The following is a 22,189-nucleotide window of genomic DNA, read 5'->3' as shown; positions in this document are numbered from 1 at the left end:
AACTTACAATTTGTATCGGCAGATTACTCGTGCTCAAGGAAATATACCTCCAATCTTTAGTAGGAACTCTAATGGCGACTCCCTTTATAACCAAGATTACTCCATTTCACCTAGATGGCATTAAATCACAAGTTACCTACAACAGATGTACTACTACATCGAGGTTGTTCAATGTAAAAGGTATGTTTATGTTATTTGGCTCAAATGCTAGTTGAGCTCAACATATATTTACTCAATGCCCTTACACAAGGAATTTATGGCACCAACTTGAATTGCCTATACTTGATCAACAACTCCCCCTGGCCACATAGGTATAGAAGCTCCTCCAACAATTTCATCATTTTCCTACCAAGCAATTGGAAATTCTCAAATTACTTCTGGCTCTCTGGGAGCTCTGGAAAATATATACATCTGTAATAGGCACATATACTCTTCCATCAATCACTCAAGCGGTATCACTCATTCAATGGAGATGGATAACCATGATTCAGCACACCCATCACTTGAAGGTCTCCATTGAAAACAACAAGCCTTATGTTAAATGGGAATCACCATCAATTGACTTTATGAAATTCAATGTGGATGGCTCATCCTTTGCATAACATAATGTAGCAGGATATGGTGGGGTGGTAAGGAATGCACTGGGTCAATTTCTATTTGCCTTTGGACAGGGTTGTGGTCAGCAAGATTCCATTACATCATAAGCTTTGGCTGTCAAACTAGCACTACAATGAAGTTCCCAGCTCTCATTCCATCGACTTCAGCTGGAAAATGATAATCAGGCATTGATTAACATGATTAAAGGTTCCACAACAATCCCTTGGTAGCTCCTTCACATAATTAATGATTTAAAACTATTGGCAACCTCCTCCTCCATCAAGTTTGATCATGTACTCTGATAGGCTAATCTGGTGGCTGATTGCTTAGCTAAGGAAGCAGCTCTCTCCCAAGATACTTTTGTACATTTCCTCCTTCAAATCTTTATTGGTTTCTCCTTTTAGATTCCATAGGTTGTAATGTCCCTAGGGGCTTTTCTCTCCTCTAATAAACTATACTTTTACACCAAAAAAAAAGGAATTTATCCAAATAATTGATCCATAGAAATGTCAAATTCATGGACAAGTGTAAGGTTAGCAAACTCAGGTGGAATACTTCTAGAGCTTTAACTTGTTGACGCGCGCCATAAATTGGAAATCGCCTTTTGAATCTGACCTGAGATATTGTTGTTAGAAAAATCTGATGTTTCAAGGGCTTCAAGTCTAGAAATGGATTGCAAAATCTCCCCTCTCAAATTGACTCTAGCCAGATAAAGCCATGTCAAGTTCTTCAGTTTTACGTAACTTTCAGGGATTTCAACCTCATCAAAGTCATTCTAACCAAGGCCCAAAAACCAAGTTGGTCAATTTTCCAACCCAACTTGAGAATCCACTAGAAAAATAATTAAGGGACAAATCCAGAATCTCCAAACTTCTCAATGATGAAAGATCAGGTAGGGTACCCTTCAGATTATTTCCTGTGAGAGAACTCGAAGATTGCTGTAGTTGATCAACTCCAAGGAAAGTTCATTGGAAATCGCATTTGGCTACACAACAAGGAAATTCAGACTTCGAAAGGCAGATATGGCCAGAGAAATTTCGCTGGAAAGCGACTTGTTCTCAACGTGGCCAGAGAAATTTCACAATGCTTATCTTTGCCCAGTTCGTTGATAATTAGGGTTGTCGGTGCCATGGATGATCAATGCAAGCGACTTGTTCTCAACGTGCAATTTGCTTAAGAGTAAATTTCACAATGCAAGCGACTTGTTCTCAACGTGCAATTTGCTTAAGAGTAAAACCTCAAATTAGTTATGGATGATCTTTTGTTTGCCCAGAATAACCTTTTCTCCAAAGGGACCTACCCCTTGCTATGAAACACACCCTTTCAAAGCAAAACACCCTTGAAGAACTCAACCAAATATCCTACTTTCTAATCAACATAACCATTCAACACAAAATACACCCTTAACAAAACAAAGCACCCTTTTAATAGCCCACCATTTCAAACTTTATATCAAATTAACAAACACAATTCAGTTTTGGTGTATCTTTTCACTGGACCATAAAACCCTTATATACAAAAGACTAGTCCGAGAGTGCACACATAGGAGTGTAAACGGATCGGATTCGGATCGGATAGTGGTAATACCATATCCGCATCCTATTATATTCGGACGGATTCGGATAATATCCTATCAGGTTTCAAACGGATTCAATCGGATTCGGATGATAATCGGATAGTTATTTTCTTAAGTAGATTCTTATAAATGAGCATGAATACAGATTTAATACAAGTTTTCGACTACCTGTTGACAACTTTACCATTTTATTTGTAAGGATTAGGTTTGAAATTTAAGAATTTAACAACTTTGGTAGTTATCTTAGTAGAAAATCCATAAAAATAGTCACTTATCTTAAGTAAAAAATTATAAAAATAAGAAAAATAAATCCAAATAAGTAACTTAATCGGATAATTTAATCGGACGGCTAATAGTCGGTAGGAAAGGGGCATACCATATCCGCATCCTATTACTAATCGGACGGATTCGAATACTGCTAAACGAATGCAGATGCGAATTCGGGAGCGGATTTTGGTTATCCATTTACACCCCTATGCACACACCCTTTCAAACAACATTGAATCATAATCATGTATCATATAATGGGGAAAGATAACCCTTCACTTAACCAAAACGTCCCTCACCTCCAAACATCATTTCCCTAACTACACACAATGTCAAAACCCATTTAACCTCTGCACCTCCGAAACTACCCCACACTTTTACTTGCCCACATTCACTTCCCCCTTGAAACCGTCAACCACCACCAGCAAATTTTGATTTAGAGTCTTACTGATTGCTGATTTACCAATGTCCAGTATCTCCCGTTTATTCAATCGTCTTTGTATTAATTAGCGGCCATTTCTGAACTTTGAGCACCCAGAGATGGAGTTTCAGGTTCATGTTTGACTGTGTTTCTAGCTTATTCATCTTTGCTGCTATTGCTGGATGCACACTGGCAGACGATATGGGGTAAAAAAAGTTCCATTTAGTGTGGTCATATATGTTAATATAAAATCTCCATTATGTTATTCTTTTTCCCTTTAACCTTGTTTCAAGGTTGATAGATCCTTGTATCTATACATTTTGGGAAAGACAATAGCAGCCAATTATGCTGCTCTATACCCTTCTTCCTCACAGTTTCGATGGAAAGCTATTAGTTAAGAAAGCAATCATTAATTGCCACACCAACTAGTCAGAACTAAGAAATGGGTTGGCGAAAGAACTCAACTTATAGCATAACGTGAAAGCAGCCAAGATGATGTGGTTACTGGAATCAATAGTTTCACAAGATCTAACAGCCCTGTTGTTATGTGTTAGGGTCTTTATGGTCTTTTCACATATGTAAGGGATATGGGAGTCTTATGTATTTGCATGTGAGATTAATAAGGTCTTTTCGGTGGTTTGCATATATAGTTCCTTTAGGGCCTTAGGGTTTCAGATCATCGATCATTCTTGTTCTCTCTTTGGTGCATAAGTTAGAGCTGGTGTTGCTCTGCTAGAGGTGCTATGTTGCTGCTGCTTTGTGAGGTGTTTGAGCATGATGTTGGTGAAGCTTTGGAGCTTCTAAGGCATGGAGATACTACTGGTTTTGGTGGTCTCGGTTTGCCTTGAAGAGAAGAGATTATATGTGTGTTTATCAGGTGTGGTTGTTCTGATTATGTTAGTCTCTTCCTTGTTTCATGTTTTGTGAGCTCACGTTGGGTAACAACTAGATCTGTAACATTTTCTTTGATATCTGACAGTGCAATGCTTGATGAGTTATTGAACTCATCCTTGGATATAGTTCTACATGACCAAACCAAGTAAAAATGTGTGTCTTGCTTTTGATTTATTTTCTTTGTTAATTCCGTTGCTATAATGTATAGATTTCTTAATATATTGGCATCAGAGCTGTGTTTTTCGGTATTTACCTTGTCTGATGTGATCTTGTATGTTCTTGATTGGTTCAATCGAGTGTTCCTCTGTTATTTTCTGGTTGATTCTTACTCTCTATTTCAAGCATCTCTCTAATTCAGTGGTTGTACACTAAAACCCTAATTTGCCCTAAATCCTAACTTAGGGTTTGACCTAATTCCTTTAGGGCTTCTATTTCTAATCCTAATTGAGGTTGATTGCAAAGAACACCCGCAACAAAGCAAGGGGAGATGGCATTGTATGATATTCAAATAGTTACCGTAAAAGCCAACAGATGGGATAACAAGTTACAGAATTATGCAATTCAACATAGGTTGAGGAAGCAAAGTAACAAACACGAATAAATAAAGAAGTCTAGGGCAATGCCTCATAACTACAAAATTATATTACACATTTTGATACGTTTAACCCCACCGGATCTACTAGAACCGGGGATTTCAGTGTGGAAGTCAAAAACAATTGCATAAATAAAATAATGATTAAATGATAAAGAAAAATGCATAAATGGGGAGATATGCAAAATAGGGAATAAAAGACAAACAAAATGCAGAGAGAGAAAAAGTAACAAATAAAAAGAGGAATCCAAATGAGGGAAATAAGTATTGAGAGAAACAAGATGGAATATAGGAAAACGGGGAATTTAGAAGGAGAGGGAGAAAGGGAGTAGGAGGAGGAAATGAGGAGAGAGAAAGGATGGAAGATGAGGGAAAGAGATTTAGAAGGAGAGGGATGAAACGTGGAGTAGGAGGATGGAAATGAGGAGAGAGAAAGGATGGAAGAGGAAGGAAAGAGAGGAGAGAGAAAGATGGGAAAGAAAGGGAATTAGGAAGAGAGAAAGAGGAACGAGGAAATGAAGGGAGAGAAGAAAGAGAGAAAAGGGATATAAAGAAGACAAGAGAGCCAAGGTATAAAGAAGAGAATTGAGAGCCATATTGGTTAAGCAAGAATAGAAAAGAAAGAGGGGCAGAGAAAAGAAGAAGAGGAAGGCCAGAAGGGGAAGGATTCCCAGGAAGACAAAAACCAAAGAGTCAGATCAAAAGAGGACAGGATGATTTATGAATTATAACATCGATAAAAGTATATGATGTTGATTACATAGAGGAAGATATCGATAAAAGATTGAGAGAATACGCAGATTGCTATCTGATTATTAGTATCTGCGAGATAAAAAGACAGAAAAGAAAAAGACACAAAATTAATCCCCCGAAGTAATCCAAAGCAGAAGATATAGAGAGAGAGAAGCAGAAAAGGACATATCCAAAATTCATCATTAAGATCGCATGTTGCAATGATTCATCAAGACATGTCATGGTCATATTAGCATTATGTGTGATGGGAGTTAGTAGATGTTGGATGAGAAGAGAAGGGGAACGGGAAGCAGTAACGGCATGGAACAACATTGATTCTAAAACAGGAAGGAGAGGAGGGGAACGCGGAGCCAGAACGGCATGGGACATCCGATCACCAGACCAGATGGATGAGAGATGGAGTGGTTTGGATGAGAATGATGTTAAAGGAACGGGGGAGACAAGACATGGAACATACATGAGTTTGGAAACATTTAGGTTAGGAAGTGGGAAGAAGCAGAAGGCAGGGACACCACAAGACAGAGGGGAAAACGGCACAGAGTAAAAGGCAGCAGACAAAAAGAGAAAGATAAGACATAAAAAAAAAAAAAAAGAAAGGAAACGGAAGGAGGGACGAAGCGAAAACCCCACAAGAGATGGACGAGAGGGAGAGGAACGGAGGAGAAGACAAGAAGAAACCAGGAAGAAAAAGAAACCAAGTGAAAGAAGACAGAAAAAAAGAGACAAAGGAAGCAGAATAGAAATGAATTGAGTTGGGGATTATATCAAGTTGGAAACTAGTGTATTTTGGTATACTAAGTAACGTCGATCCTGATAATGACTTCTCCTTACATGGAGATTGGGGCGTTACAAACAGAAACCCCCAATTTATTGCAAGAAATCATGTCCCACAAACCCAGAATGGGTCACTTGAGGGTTCAGCTACTTGAGTTTATTGTATTCCTATTTCTTTGATGTTAGAAATTGATTCTCTCTTAAATTAATTTGGGGCTTTTGCATATTGTATGTTGTATGCATGAAATTGATGCTTGAAATATGTTTATAATTTGAAATTGGTTATGAATTGACTGTTGTTTACTAATTACATATTCTCTATAATTGGAAATTGGTTCTTTCTCTTTGTTTCACATTCTTTATTGTTAAAATTGCTTACCTGAAATTTGTTGTTCATCTAAAACCTCAATTCTGCCTTCTTTACATAATCTTGAAATTATTATAATATTGTGTTTCTGAAGTGTTATTAAATCTAAAATTATTTAATTAAGTAGTTTCATACTGTGTTGCTATTTATATTAGTTAAGTATATCCTAGCTTTGTCTTCTCTCTCCTGTCATGGCTCCTACTCGATATGAATTGGAGAAATTTGATGGGAATGGTGACTTTGTGGTTTGGAAAAATAGGATGCATGCCATTCTTGTCCAAAACCACTGTCATAAAGCCTTGAGAAGGGATAAGGATCTCAATTTTATCCCTGATTGAAGATGAGAGACAAGCATGCAAGAGTTGTGCTATAGTGCAATAGTTCTGCATCTTGGTAACACTATAATGAGGAGGGAAAAGGACTGCACATCTGCAGCTAAGTATTGGCTGAAATTTGAACAATTCTCTCTATTCCTAATATTACTCTGTTAAAGAAACAGTTATTTACTTTCAAAATGGATGTATCTAAGTCTCTTATTGATAATGTAGAAGAGTTTTATAAACTATCATGTGATCTAGCTAACTTGGATGAAGATTTGCTTGATAATACCCTTGTTGTTTTATTGTTAAATTCTTTGTCTGATTATCATGTTAGTGTAAAAAATGCTATCAAGTATGGTAGGAAATCTATAACCCTAGATGATGTTATGGAAGCATTAAAGATTAGGATATAGAGCTTTAAAACTGAGAAGAAGAAAAAACAAATTGGTGAGGGGTTGTTTAGTAATTATGAAAATAGAAATGGTTTTGAAACTAAGAAGAAGTTCAATAATAACAAGAAAAAGAAAAAGTTTATAGGAAAGAATAATAATAGTAAATATAATAATAATAAAAGAGTTTGTTATTATTGTAAAAAGCAGGGGCATATAAGAAAGTATTGTAGGGAAAGACTTCAAAAGAAACAAAATGAAATTGGGAATGAGAGAATGGAGGCTACAAATGTAGTTGATGTTACAAGTGATGCACTTGTAATATCCCCAAGTGATGACCTAGATAGTTAGATCTTAGATTCAGGTTGTATTTTTCACATGACTCTTAGGAGAGAGTGGTTTATCACATTTGAGCCTATAAGAGATGGTAAAGTGTTAATGGGCAATGACCATGCTTGTGATGTTATGGGGATAGGGTCAATAAGACTTAAACTGAATGATGGAAAGGTTAGGGATCTTGAACAAGTTAGGTATGTACCTGGATTTAGAAGAAACCTGCTGTCTCTAAGTCAGTTAGACTCTAGAGGTTTCCAATATACTTCTAAAGATGGCACCCTTAGGGTTATAAGGGGTAGCAATGTAATTTTAATTGCTGATTTGATAAATGGGTTATATTTCTTGAATGGGAGTGTGGTTTTAGGGGCTGCATCAGTCTCTAGTAAAGTACCTAGTGAAGTGGAGCTATGGCATAGGAGGTCGGGTCACATAAAAGTAGTAAGAGTCTTGGACACTTGTACAAAAGTGGCCAAATTAGTCTCAAGAAGTTCAGTGGGCTGAACTTCTGTGATGTGTGTGCTATGGGTAAGCTCCACAAGATCAAATTCCCCCATTTTTCATATAAGACCTCTCAAATCCTAGAGTATATACATTTAGATCTTTGGGGAAGTCCAAATGTACATTTATCACTCTCGAGTGCCCAATATTTCTTGTCCATAATTGATGATTACTCTAGAAAGACCTAATTGTATTTTCTTAGGGATAAATCAGGTGTATTTGATAAGTTTCTAAAGTGGAAGGCCTTAGTTGAGAACCAAACTGAAAAATAAGTTAAGAAAATAAGGACTAATGATGGGCTTGAGTTTGTGAATGATAAATTTCTAATTTTTTATAAGGATCATGGTATATCTAGACATAAAACATGCACTTATACTCCTCAGCATAATGGAGTGGATGAGAAGATGAATAGGACTATTATGGATAGGGTAAGATGTATATTGATTGAATCTGGACTAGGTAAAATGTTTTGGGCTGAAGCTGCTAGTACAGCTTGTTTTGTGGTTAACAAGTCCCCATGTTCCTCTATTGACTTTGATACACCCGATTTCAGGTGGAGTAAGGTTAAGACTGATTATAATATTCTTAAACCCTTTGGTTGTATGTGTTATAGTCACCAAAGTAAGGGTAAACTTGAGCCTAGAGGTAGGAAGTGTATTTTCCTAGGTTACCCTTTAGGTGTAAAGGGGTATAGACTTTGATGTTTAGAGGAGAAAGAGAGTTGTAATGAGTAGGGATGTGAAGTTCAATGAACTAGAATTCCTGAAAATTAGCTCCTCTAATAGTATCTCAAACTCCCATAACTTAGATACAAGTTTTCTTGAGGTAGAGTTTGATGATAGACCTAATGTTGAACTAGATATTTTTGATCCTATAGGTGAAGATGATGATCTAGGGGCTGGTGGTGATTCTTTAGATGTTAAAGAAGAGCTTGAGGATGAGGATCCCTTAGACAACAATGTTTTAGCTTGAGATAGGTCTAAAAGGAAAATTAGGAGACCTTCTAGGTATGCCAATGTGAGTGAGATGTCTAATTCTAGTTCAAAACTCATTTCTTATGCTCTTAATGTAGCTGACCAACTTGGGGGAAGTGAGTCTAGGACTTATAAAGAGGCTCTTGATAGTGTGGACAACAAGCATTGGCTTGCTGCCATGAGGGATGACATGGATTCCTTAGCCAAAAATCAGACTTGGACTCTAGTAGATAGACCCAAAGGGAAGAAGCTTATAGGTTGTAAGTGGGTTTATAAGTTTAAGGCTGGGATTCTAGGTGTAGAACATCTTAGATTTAAGGCTAGATTAGTGGTTAAGGGTTATTCTCAGATTGAGGGGAATAGATTATAATAAGATGTTCTCACCTATTGTGAAACACACCTCTATTAGAGTGTTGTTAACCCTAGCTACTATCTATGACTTAGAACTTGAACAACTTGATGTAAAGACTGCATTCTTGAATGGTAAATTAGATAAGCATATTTACATGTTTCAACCTGAAGGTTTTGTTGTTAAAGGTAGTGAAACAAAGATTTGCCTATTGTTGAGGTCATTATATGGCTTAAAACATGAGGTCATTATATGGCTTAAAACAATCCCCTAGGCAGTAGTATAAGAGATTTGATGAATTCATGCACAAGAATAAATATAAAAAAAGCTATTATGATAATTGTGTATATTATTGTGAATTCAGTTCTAATTCTTTTATTTATATTTTAATTTATGTTGATGACATGCTTATTGCATCTAAGGATAAGGTTCATATTTGTAAATTGAAGTCAATTTTAAAATCTGAGTTTGAAATGAAAGATTTAGGAGCTACTAAAAGAATTCTTGGCATTGATATTCATAGAGATAAATCTAAAGGTGTTTTAACTTTGTCTCAAGTAATTTATGTTCATAAACTTGTGAATAAGTTTGAAAATCTTAATTGTAGAAATGTGGATACTCCTCTTGGTTCTCATTTAAACTTAGAATTGTTACTGATGTTGTTGTAATTAATAGGCCTTATCAAGAGTGTGTTGGTAGTCTTAAGGTTTGGCACCCCCCCGGGGGCCCCCCCCCTTTTTTTTTTAACCCCCCCCCCCTTTTAAAAAAAAAAATTTTTTTTTTTATATTAAATGGTTTGCTGCAGGCCTGATATTGTATATTTAGTTGGACTAGTTTGTAGGTTCATGAGTAGGTCTTATAATGTACATTGGATGCTGATTATGTGGTTATTAAAATATCTGTAAAATTTTACTTCTTATAGAATTGTTCATGATAATTATTGTGTTAATTATTTAAGCATTGTTGGATTTTATGACTCTGATTTTGCTGCTAACTTAGACAAGAGAAGGTCATTGACTAGTTTTTTGTTCACTATTGGTGGTAACTTGGTGAGTTGGAAGTCCACACTTCAACATGTGGTGGCACTTTCAACCACTAAGGCTATTGAGGCTGAAGCTGTTAAGGAGTGTTTGTGGCTTAAGAGGCTCCTTAGTGAGCTTGATTTTGGTAACTTGCATTCTTTTGTGCATTGTGATTCTCAAAGTGCTTTGTGTCTTTTAAAGAATAGTGTATATCATGAAAAAACTAAGCATGTTGATGTAAAACTTCATTTTATTAGAGATATTATTGCTAAAGATCTTGTTAATGTTTGCAAGATTGATACCTCTATCAATCCAGATAACATTATGACTAAAGTAGTTCCAATTGGAAAGTTCAAATATGCTTTGAATATAATGAAGTTATTATCTCTCTAATATGTTTTTTGTTTTGTTATTTTTTTGATGAGTTCAGTGTTTACTCTCAAGTTATTGCACAATCAAAATATCAGAGTCAAGGTGGAGAATGTTGTTATGTGTTAGGGTATTTATGGTATTTTCACATATGTAAGGGATATGGGAGTCTTATGTATTTGTATGTGAGGTTAATAAGGTCTTTTCGTTGGTTTGTATATATAGTTCTTTTAGGGCCTAAGGGTTTCAAGTCATCGATCATTCTTGTCTCTCTTTGGTGAGTGAGTTAGAACTAGTGTTGCTCTGCTAGAGGTGCTCTATTGCTGCTTCTTCGTGAGGTGTTTGAGCATGATGTTGGTGAAGCTTTGGAGCTTCTAAGGTGTGGAGCTGCTGCTGATTTTGGTGGTCTCAGTTTTCCTTGAAGAGAAGAGATTATATGTGTGTTTATCAGGTGTGGTTGTTTTAATCTGATCTCACCTTGGTTCAATGTCTTGATGAGCCGGGGTTATTGAATTCGATCCGTTGATGCTGGATGAGTTATTGCGTCCTAGATGTGGCTACAAACCAAGTAAAATGTTGTGTGTCTTACTTTTGATTTCTTTCTTTGTTAATTCCGCTATTATAAGGTATAGATTTCTTAACAAGCCCTTTTGCAGGTAAATTTGTATCCCACAGCTAACAAGTCTCTTATGCTTACATATTAATTATTTTCCTTATACTTGCAATCCCCAACCGATCGATCTGAACGACCTTTTGATAAGAAATTTTTTTCCAATTTCCACCACAACCACAAATTTAAAATCAATATGTGATGCAAGACGGCCGAAAAGGACTATTAAATAATTGATTAAAAGGGTTGTTAGAGCCTTGAACACCATCATATGGGATGCGGTCATGGTCCATGGATCCTTCATTTCAAGGGATAAGCCTGGGAAAGGCAGACATGGAGAGATTGCTAGAGGAGCTTTTGCAAAAGCCACTAGGTTATCATTAATATCGTGTAATAAAAGGAGCCAAGCACTTTGGGTTTCTACATATATAATGTAGGGTTTCCCCACCAATTCTAAAGGAATCCGTGGCATAGTGTAGTCTCGGAAACAAAAGTGTAAATGATACATATAACGTCTACGTAAAAAAGATAGAGCAAAAATATTTCACAATGATTCTTGATCTAAAAATAGAAAGTATTCCAGAACGGCATATTGGATTTCAAGGTTTCTCTTTTTGCTTTTTTGTATTTTCAATCGTAAGTATAGAACTATAGAAGTATAAGTTGATTTTTATTTAGATATACTTGTTTCACCAGAACAAAAATACTCCCAGTTATTCTCAAGATATACACCTCTCAGTACTACTCACTCTCAAGAGGGACATTCTCCCCCAAAAAAAAATAGTGAAATATTCTATTCAATTACCATCATCACTATTTCCATTTCATTGTTATATTCCCCATCCTTATCCTTTAAATTAATTGCGATGATTTCTTCTCTTTTCACAATGATTTCTTCTATTGACTCTTTGTGGTATATTTTCATCAATTCTATAGACATTTCCCTTTTTCAATCATTCATTAGAATCTATTATATTAATCAGATGCATTTTTATATTTGTACTTTTAACCACTTTTAAAAGGATATATTAAACAACATTAAATGTATTCTTAAACTCTTATTTTTAGAATTTTTCATCCTCCCTCACTCAAAGTAATTCATCTAAAGGATAAGGAAGAAAAAAAGTCCTACAAAAGGAGAGAGAAAAGTTCTAAAAACCCAAAAAACGAAAGCACTTAAAGATAATGAAGGGAAGAAGAGATAAATAAAAATACTCATTTGGTAATCTAAGAAACAAGGATAGAGGATAGTTCACTACTCACACAAATGCACACTTTTATGGGGCCTTTTAAAGAGGAAAAAAGAGTAACAAGAAAACCGAAGTAGCAAAATAACAATAGAAGACCCATGTTTACCCCAAAAAAAAAAAACAATAGAGAACCAATTTGATAACCCACAAAAAACTGTTTTAGATATTTCTCAAATTAATAAGAAAATCCAAAAACTGTTTATCAAAACTATTTCACTTTCAAGTAATTATTGAAACACAAATTAAATTGAAGAGAGTGGTTTACATGAAAACGTAAAAAATCTGCTCAAACCCCATAGGTACTATTTTCACTTTCAAAAACTTTTTTTTTTCTTCTGATCATAATAAAGAAAATGTTTTAAGCAAATCAATCCTTAGTAATACATAGAGCAGCTGAGTTGGTAGTGGTATTCAAGTTCTGTCCAGCTTTGGAGGCTATACTATATGCTATATTAGTAAAGTGTCGTAGGAGGGTGGGGAATTTAAAATTACAAAACGATGCCTAGTGGCACTTTGTTAGAACATCTACCAAAGGAGCAATTAAGTGTAGTGGGCATGCTTTAATTTTTGGTTTGGGTAGAAGGTGGAGAACTTAAAGGATGTTGCACTAGATCTCATTGATTGATCTAGTGCAACATGAGGAGTATTGGACTCATAAGACACACTCTACGCCTACACAACCCACTCTCACTTGTGATGTAAGTACTATTACAGCAGGAGCCCATCTTCAGAGGTTAACCATGAATTCAAACTCTATGGTGATCAATACGGATGCCTCCTGGAGACCGAAAGCAAAAGGAGGCTTGGGAATTATAATCAGAGGAAAAGATGGGAAGCCGTGTCTAGCAGTCTTTTCGCCTCAATGTTTTTCATCACCACTAGAAGGAGAAGCCTTAGCTATGCGTGCTAGACTTTGCTTTGGGAGATGATCATGAATATGTGGAGCTCCATTCAGATTGCAAGGAATTAATCAAGTTAGTAGTGAATGGGTCCACCCCCCTTCCATATATTCTTCCGATACTCCAAGATATAAGGTATATGGCTTCAAAATTTCTGCATTTTAGTACAAGGCACATTTCTAGGACATCCAATGTAATTGCAGATATCCTATCAAGGAAGGCCTTCAACCTTCAAAGCCGGGTTGAATGGCCTATTTCCAGCCAGTGGTTGTTAGAGCTATGCTCGGCCACTCTTCAAGTTTCTGAATAAAGTACTATTTACCCACAAAAAAAAAAAAAAAAAGGATCTCATTGATTGATATATTGACCCTTGTAGCGTACTTCAGCCCTTCCTGAATTACCACTAATTATGCTTCCAACTTGTTGGGATTTTGAACCATTCCTACCTTTATGTAGTAGTTTATCCTTCCTTGTTCAGCTATCCCCACACTCCATCCTATGCTAGTCAAGCCAGCAACTAAACGGCAATTAAACCATAAACCCTAAACCAAAAAACAAACGGCAATTAAAGTGTTTTTTCTTCTATAAATGCTCAGAACTGTTTCTACTATTTTTCGAAGAAAATCCCTTGGAGAGTTATAAATGATTTGAAAAATCTTTTCTAAAGTAGTGACAAATATGATAATCACTTTGGGGCCGGCAAAAGATGAATAATGCCTCCAAAAGGTATGTAGAGTGTTGTTGAACAACATACACTATTTAGATAACACGTACATAACCATTTTAAATTTCGATCTATCTAGGGTTTTGGGTTGGTATTTTTCTGTTGATGGCAGTGGTAACCAACAAAAGGAAGGGCTGTTGTGATTTCTAACAAAGTGTATGAAGAAGATGGGTGAAGGAGAATCCTTTCATTCACCTAAAGGTTGAAGTTGGATATGGTAGGATAGATTAATAAATTATATTTGAGGGTATTTTAGTCATTTTATTTTGGACTTAATAAAATCTTATTCACTCTATTAAGTATGAGCCGCTAGTCTGTTTAAAAAAAAAGTATGAGCCACTAGTCTGTTAAAAACAAAAAGTATGAGCCACTAGTAATATTTGGCACATAAGGACGGCACTTTCAGAACGATAAACACTATAAAAATCGTGCATAAGTTAGAACTAAAGAATATGTACCCCAAATCATGCATTACAATTAGACAATTATCCTCTGTAAGTTCCAATCTAATTGAATATAAGCGAAAAGTCTACATGCACTGTTTACAAGTAATCATAATAATAAGGCGATGGGAGTAAAGCATTCAACGCCAATCACTCTCAACCCACCTTACTAGTTTAGGCACAAAATTGTTATATACAAAATATCTATCTACCTGCATTAGTGCTGCGCTTCTGTTAACACTGTAGTCAAAATTCGGGAAACTTCTCAATTCAAAAAGAATACTCCTTCAAATCTGCCTTTAAATCACCCATTTCCATGTCCGCCATGCATTCCTCAGCAGTAAGGGGAGGGAGCTGTCTGGTCTTCCGCCTCAGATTATGCTTGTGCCAATCACTCTTAAAGTGGTCACGGTACTGCTTTGCATCTCCAACACCTGCATTGCATGTACTGCAATTCTTCTGTTTGACTTCCCCTTCAGCATTCTCATTTTCAGCAGAGATTATTTGTTTCTGCATTTTGTCGCTCAGTTGTGGGATATTGTCAGTTGACTCCTTTGGAAGACTGGGTGGAATGTCTTCATGATCATCATAGTGATCAACATTGCCAGCCCCCTCTGCATGGACAGAGACGGCAAGAATTTCCAATTTCCCCTGCAGATTCCTTAAAAAAGCATCACAATCTCGGAAATTACCAGGATCCATTTCACAAACCTGTAAAGAATGGGGTTCAACAATTAAGAAATCATGATCTAGCAAAAAAGGAAAATATTGCAGAGAAGGCTAGAGAGGCTGTCATCTTTTATGAAATAACAAAAATTTTGTTGAAAACAAAAAAACAGCAAGATATCTAACAGGAGCACAACAACACAAACAAGGACAAAACATCAGACTTAAGTATCCGTAGAAAAATACAGCAGCCAGAGCAAGGAGCTGCCCAAGTTATAAGCAATCAGCATGCGTATTGAATTATCCTCCCCCACAACTAAACAAAGCCCAACCACCCTCGTTTTGCGTGTGTGAAAGAATTGGCAGTCTTGAGGTTTGGAATGGAATGACCCCATATGTTAAAACTGGAGAGCAAACTGCTGACAGATTCACCTATCTTTAGGAGAAGTCAGTACAGTGCCCTGAGTCCAAATGGAATAAGAACACATCCAAGTTACGTGACAAAAATTTACAGCAAAACATTAAGACCAAGATGTTTAAATACAAGAATCAAAGTTGCAACAAACTACAATTATAGGAAAGCATTTAAAGTATGAAATAATAGAGCAGAAAATTCAGCACCAATTTCCCACTCCAGTAATTGCTTGGAAGTAGTTTCTTCAGCTTCAGCCACTAGAATATTCAATTCTACTTTTATTTCTCAATTCTCATCAAACAAATAACACCTAGAACCATAACAAAAGGGTACAGGAACATAATAACTCATTTTAGATTTTACTGTGATTTTATCAAGCTTATATAACCTGCACTTACCACATGTAGCTGATTCCCAGATTCATCCTTTGAAACAATGTAAGCATTCCAGGAATTGAGCTTCTCCATGACAGATGAGAAGTGCTTTTCAGGTACTGTAAGCCGTAACCTCATTGGGGACCTTTTAATGGGGAAGTGCTTCTGAAGCTCCTGGATTACTTCTAGTGCCTGCAGGATCAATCTTACCATCAACAAAAGTAGCATTCGAAGCAATGTAGACATACAAACCTAAATCAATTGACTGTTGGCCCCATAGGATATGCATGTCCCACCAGGAAGACGAACAAACACTACCGTAAACAGTTACACAATATCAGTATCATTTAGTTGCAAAAAAAAAAAAAACCACTTGGTTCTGTAATTTTAAAATTTCAGTTTACTCTCTTTGAAGCACTTATTAGGAACAATCGTAGAGTCATATCAATATCATAAAGGTACGTGGCTACAATTGGATCATCCCATCATGTTTTGGCCATTTTCTAAAACTGCCTCTGTTAAAAACGAGTATAAACTCGTGGAGTTAGGCAGGCTGTTGGTTAGTGGATACAAATAAATAAATAATAATTAAAAAGGAATAAGCTGCTGTTGTGCACATAGAAATAAGGACAATAATGTGAACGCCTGGCAACACAGATTGTTATGATCAGTTATGCAGCTCAAATATGGGCTGGGAGTGAGAGGGAGAAAGACAAGGAAGACCAGAGATCAAGTTTGGTAGCAGTGCTGCTACATGTGAGTGCCGGACTATAGGTAATCCAGAGGTATTTTGCTATCTTTTTTCTCATTCTATTTTTCAGCTATTGTGAAATCTACCGTGCTGCGAGTGAGATCCTATCAGTCTACAACTCAAATAACAGAACCACCTAGCTTTAAGTTATAGCTCGCTTTTCTTCATCTCAGTTTATATACAATATACAAGCTTTTTCTCCTTTTTTCTTGCATGAAATAGCTTTCCTATATTATAATTATAGTTTTGCTTATCAATTAGTATAGGGCAGGCTGTTCAAAGAGGCAAAGGGCAACTAAATGGCATCGCTGTAGCAATTGTGATTATGAATTTTCAGTTCATGCGGAGTAGTATGGGATCTGTAGTAGGCAAGAAAATCACCCGTCAAGTATGCTACTAATAGATCCCTTTTCTTTTCTTTTGGGGGGGGGGGGGTAACCGCTACTAATAGATCTTTACCTCTTATCATAGTGAGTGCTCCGGAGTGAAAAAACCAACGTGTGTGTAAAAAAGGTACAGTACAGAGACTTTATGCAATTACAGTTAGCAAATCCATAGCTAATTTCAGAAACATTTGGGGATGAATAGCTCATCCAAAATATGAATCAGTTTAGACAGCTCATTAACTCACTGTTCGGCATGATTCAGAAAATAATTTCGCCTGACCAATTCAGACTCTCACAAAGCTCTTCGCAGAAAATTCATCCAGTATCTGAAGAGCAAAATTTCTGAAAAAGGGCAGACTCTGGTTCCCAAATTCTGGAAATGTGAACACATAAATTCATCGCCCACTGGTGATTTCTTCAATTCTATTTGTCAGCTATTGTGAAATCTACCGTGCTGCGAGTGAGATCCTATCAGTCTACAACTCAAATAACAGAACCACCTAGCTTTAAGTTATAGCTTGCTTTTCTTCATCTCAGTTTATATACGATATACAAGCTTTTTCTCCTTTTTTCTTGCATGAAATAGCTTTCCTATATTATAATTATAGCTTCGCTTATCAGTTAGTATAGGGCAGGCTGTTCAAAGAGGCACAGGGCAACTAAATGGTATCGCCGTAGCAATTGTGATTATGGATTTTCAGTTCATGCGGAGTAGCATGGGATCTGTAGTAGGCAAGAAAATCACCGGTCAAGTATGCTACTAATAGATCCCTTTTCTTTTTTTGGGGGGGTAACCACTACTAATAGATCTTTACCTCTTATCATAGTGAGTGCTTCCGGAGTGAAAAAACCAACGTGTGTGTAAAAAAGGTACAGTACAGAGACTTTATGCAATTACAGTTAGCAAATCCATAGCTAATTTCAGAAACATTTGGGGATGAATAGCTCATCCAAAATATGAATCAGTTTAGACAGCTCATTAACTCACTGTTCGTGCATGATTCAGAAAAATAATTCCGCCTGACCAATTCAGACTCTCACAAAGCTCTTTGCAGAAAATTCATCCAGTATCTGAAGAGCAAAATTTCTGAAAAAGAGCAGACTCTGGTTCCCAAATTCTGGAAATGTGAACATATAAATTCATCCCCATCACCAATTACTTGTCATGGCTAGCTTTGGACAGAATTTTGACAATTTTTCTGAAAATGCAAACCAACCAAATCCAAATTCTCTCAGTCCCCATACGCATTACTATGGTCATCATTGGTTCAACCATAATGCAGCACTACTGAAGTTCTTTAAGGCTAAAAATCCGTACTTTTTAAATCAAGCCACAATTAGCACCAAAATAAACACAGATTAAGAAATTCCTAACAAGAATGTAAATGCTGAAAATCCATAGAAATAAGAAGGCTGGAAGGTTTTCCATTTTTTTGGGAAGGGAAAGTACAAGAAAATAAATACCTGTTTCTTTGAGCTGTTATGAGGATCAACTGCAAAGTGGATTTCATGCATAAGCCGCTCAATCATGCTAATGGTATATGGCCTCTGAGTTTCAGGATTGATGGTTTTCTGCATTACAATTGTAGCAATATCACGAAATTGACTTGACAACTGAGATTCCCTCTCCTTTCCTGCAACTTGAAGCTCTCCTTGCCTCAAAATCTGATGTCCACACAAGCACACAGTCATTATAAATGATTCCACTTAAATTAGCACTTTGAGTTGGTGACTATAATCACCAACTCCAAACCATCCCATCCTTAGCTGTTAAAGTTTGCCTTACTTTTCATACAACTCCCATTTGGTTTGAAATGTAAAATAAATATTACATGTAAAAATGCAATGTTACTAAGTATGGTAAGAAATTGAAATTCAAATAGATTATACAACAAAGGACAAACCCAGAGCCAATGGCTTCCGCAAGAGCAAAGTCCAAGTGGCAATTTTCCTATGCAGCCTTACCCCTACATTTTTTGCTGAGAAGCTGGTTTGATACCTTGACCTCAGACTACAATTGGTCCAAGGACCATTGCCCCAAGGCCTGCCCCTTTTCAGTAGATTATACAATTAGATGGGCTAATGATAACTGAAGTTCCATTTTTATGTCTAGAAAAACTTAACCTTCTTCCTTTCCCTTTGATTTCCCTTGAAACCAAATGTAGCCTAAGAATGTTGCACATCTTAAATATACAGATGAAGATAGTTTTTAGCACCTCCAAACATATGTGTGAGTGATCGTCAGCACCAAAGGCTGCAATTAGATCTTTTGACTTGGCAAGTACTCCTTTTGAAACATTGGAATACACAGTATGTGACTGCAGTACTTCGTCCACATCTTTCTCTCTGTACCAAATGCAAAAGAAGCATTTAAAGGTTACCTTTTCAAGATTAAACACTGTAAAATAAGCGAAACATAAAATGAAGAATGTATAAAATAGAGTTTACAGAGTACAATGAGCCAAATGTATTAAATTAACTCTACATAAAGTTTGCAGTTTATTACATATAATAATAACAAATTTTCATGCTGAATCAATAACATTAACAATGAGTTGCATACTTGCATATGCATGAAACCATACACACAACAGGAGTGCAGAGAGCAGAAAACCTAGATGAATGCTTCCGTTCTCTTTTGTTCTCTGTTGTCTTCCCCAGGTCCCAGTCCTGCCTTCAGACCTTTTTTAGTAGAAAGTCCTTTTTTTCCTTTCTTTTTCTTTTTTTTTTTTTTTTTTTTTTTGGGGGGTGGGGGGGGCGCTGGGGGTGCAGAGGGAGATTTTGGGCCAACTTACAGGGAAGACTAAAACGAAATAAAATAAAAAAAGTGAAAGGAACAGAGAAGAGGCGCCCACAGGGGATCAAAGGTATGGAGTGATGCAGATCCAACCCCAAAAGTTAGAAACTCTCACCCAATCTTTCTTCATTAAAAACAGTAGTCATATCACCGCAATCAGTAGTTACATAGGCCACTGCCCAATCAACCAAAGAACCATCCCATCTTCACTATTTGGTCCTTTTCACACATGATTGCAAGATTTCTAGTTGGTTAGATTGTCACTTTATCTACAAGGCTTGTCTGTTTTAGACTAAAATGGACACCCAATTCCTCTTCCTTTTGTTTTGCCCTCTGTCCTTATCTAGCCAGTAGAAGTAACAATGGCACTCTACATCCTCCCCGGGCATTCATTGTGCTCTCTCTACATAGACACAGTTGGTCCCAGCCTCTGAAGACAATAAACTAGCAATGTTCCATTTTCACGCTAACCCTTGTTAAGCATAATTAACATATTAAAATACTCACCACCATCTCGGTGAAACCCTATCATAATCAGGATCAAATGTACACCCACCTATATGACTAACACGAGAATTTGAGACAAACCAACCATTCAATGTAATGAAATTTATTAATTTACATGTTGGATGAACATGGTTCAGGTAAGAACGTAAGGAAAGAAAGAAAAAAGGAGAGAGAGAGAGAGAGAATTTTCTTTGTCTAACTTCTGCAAAAGTTAAGAACACAGAATTTAAAGAAGTGGAATATCGGCTCAAGGTCAATCTCGACAGGCCTACTGAGAAGCCCGATAAGATTATAAGGGACAAAGGGGTTTTTCTGGAGAGAGAGAGAAAGAGGGAAACAAGGACTTACACGCCAGAACGCCATGAGAGGACCTTATTCTTGAAGCAGGCGATCTCAAAGCGCATTCCATGCTTTTTCAGGCGGACCACTGCAACGTTCGTTAACCTCTTCTGCCCTATGGGCTGTACTAGCGACCTTGACATCGCTCTCTTCAGTCGACCCTGATTGATTCCTCTACTGCAATCAGCGCTAATACTAGACACTGCATTCGGGAAAGAGCAATTTATAAATGAACCCTTAATACTAAAGATTAAAGTTAAATAATGATGTCTTTACTAAATAAATATTTGAAATACCAATTTTATCCTTCTTTATCCAAGTACTTTTATGATACCAATTTTACCCTCATCCAGTCATCCCTCCATTCGATTTTGAGTCCGGATCAGCTCCCCTGACAGGGAGCACAAAGTGCTCCCCCGACGATTTTTGACCACACAAAGCAGTGGGGCCCACGGTGAAAACACTTTTTGGAAAAACACAAAAAAAAGAAAATTTTAATTTTACCCGTGGGCCCCACGTTTTGTGTGGTCAGGAACCCGTCGAGGAGCACTCTCTGCTACCCCGACAGGGTGAGGATCCAGATTCTTCGATTTTTATCCCTTCTCCTTCCTCTTTTTTTGGCCAAATTTTATCGGAAAAAAAATTAAAAAACTAAAAATTAATAAAAAATTCTTCTCCTTCCTCATCCCCGGCAGCAATGGCCTGATCACCACCACCCTATACTATAGGCACATTGGCTAGTGGAGTTTTCACTTGGGGGCGTAGAGCAATCACTTGAGGTGATCTACGTGACCAATATTACATGTTTTGTACCTCTATGCCAAATTGGGTCTTCTACCCTCGTCTGTATGGAATGATTCTGGGCAAATTGGCACAGAATCAACTTTTTATACTTTTTTGTCAAATTGGGCACAAAATGGGGCACGTTTCAAGTACTTTAAACTTCCCACAATTGTTATAAATAAATACACAGCTGCTCACAATAAACTCAGGGATATAATGCTTCAAATGACTAATGGCAACTTTGCTCTTGTTGCCAATTGATTTGCAATTGCCTTCTTCTTTTTCTTTTCTTTTTTTCTTTTTTGTTCAAAGGGGCTTTATTAAGCCGGGGGATGGGATATTAATATGCCTCAGCAAGAGTCGAATCCACAACCTCTTCATTAAGAGGTGTTGGTTTCAACCATTAGAACAGCTCTACGTTGGCTGCAATCGCCTTCTTTTACTCCTCCATTTGCGGTGTTCAAAGTTTGTTAGGAATGTTTGGTTATGTAAGGGAGGGGAGAGAGGAGGAGAGGGGGGAGAAAGGGAGGGGAGAGAGGAGGAGAAAGGGAGGGGAGAGAGGAGGAGAGGGGGGAGAAAGGGAGGAAGGGAGGAAGCAAGGAGCCAACAGAGCTTGCTGGGAGAGGCCAGGGAACCTCTCGAGTATGGTCTTGGTACTTGTGTTGTTTTTGTTTTTCGAGTTTTAGTTTGTTTTTCTTGACTCAAGAATTGATTATCATTCAATAGGATCAGGGTTGTATTCATCAA

General features: G+C 36.9%; 1 protein-coding gene across 1 annotated transcript; it reads right to left on the bottom strand.

The window, feature by feature from the left end:
• Nucleotides 1-14,419: 14,419 nt before the first annotated feature.
• LOC149007808 (uncharacterized) lies at nt 14,420-20,859 on the bottom strand. The gene is made up of 5 exons (XM_089166709.1): nt 20,669-20,859; nt 19,233-19,362; nt 18,481-18,681; nt 15,904-16,071; nt 14,420-15,135 (listed from the first exon to the last, which is right to left on the bottom strand). The coding sequence occupies exons 1-5, from the start codon at nt 20,800-20,802 to the stop codon at nt 14,695-14,697; spliced, it is 1,074 nt and encodes a 357-aa protein (XP_089022835.1). The 5' UTR covers nt 20,803-20,859; the 3' UTR covers nt 14,420-14,694.
• Nucleotides 20,860-22,189: the final 1,330 nt, after the last annotated feature.

The sequence above is a fragment of the Hakea prostrata genome, chromosome 8 (assembly GCF_041222555.1).
Source record: "Hakea prostrata isolate BN-2017 chromosome 8, UWA_Hpros_2, whole genome shotgun sequence".
Classification (NCBI taxonomy): domain Eukaryota; kingdom Viridiplantae; phylum Streptophyta; class Magnoliopsida; order Proteales; family Proteaceae; genus Hakea; species Hakea prostrata.
The sequence above is the reverse complement of the archived record's forward strand: the minus strand, read 5'-3'. Positions and strand labels throughout refer to the sequence as shown.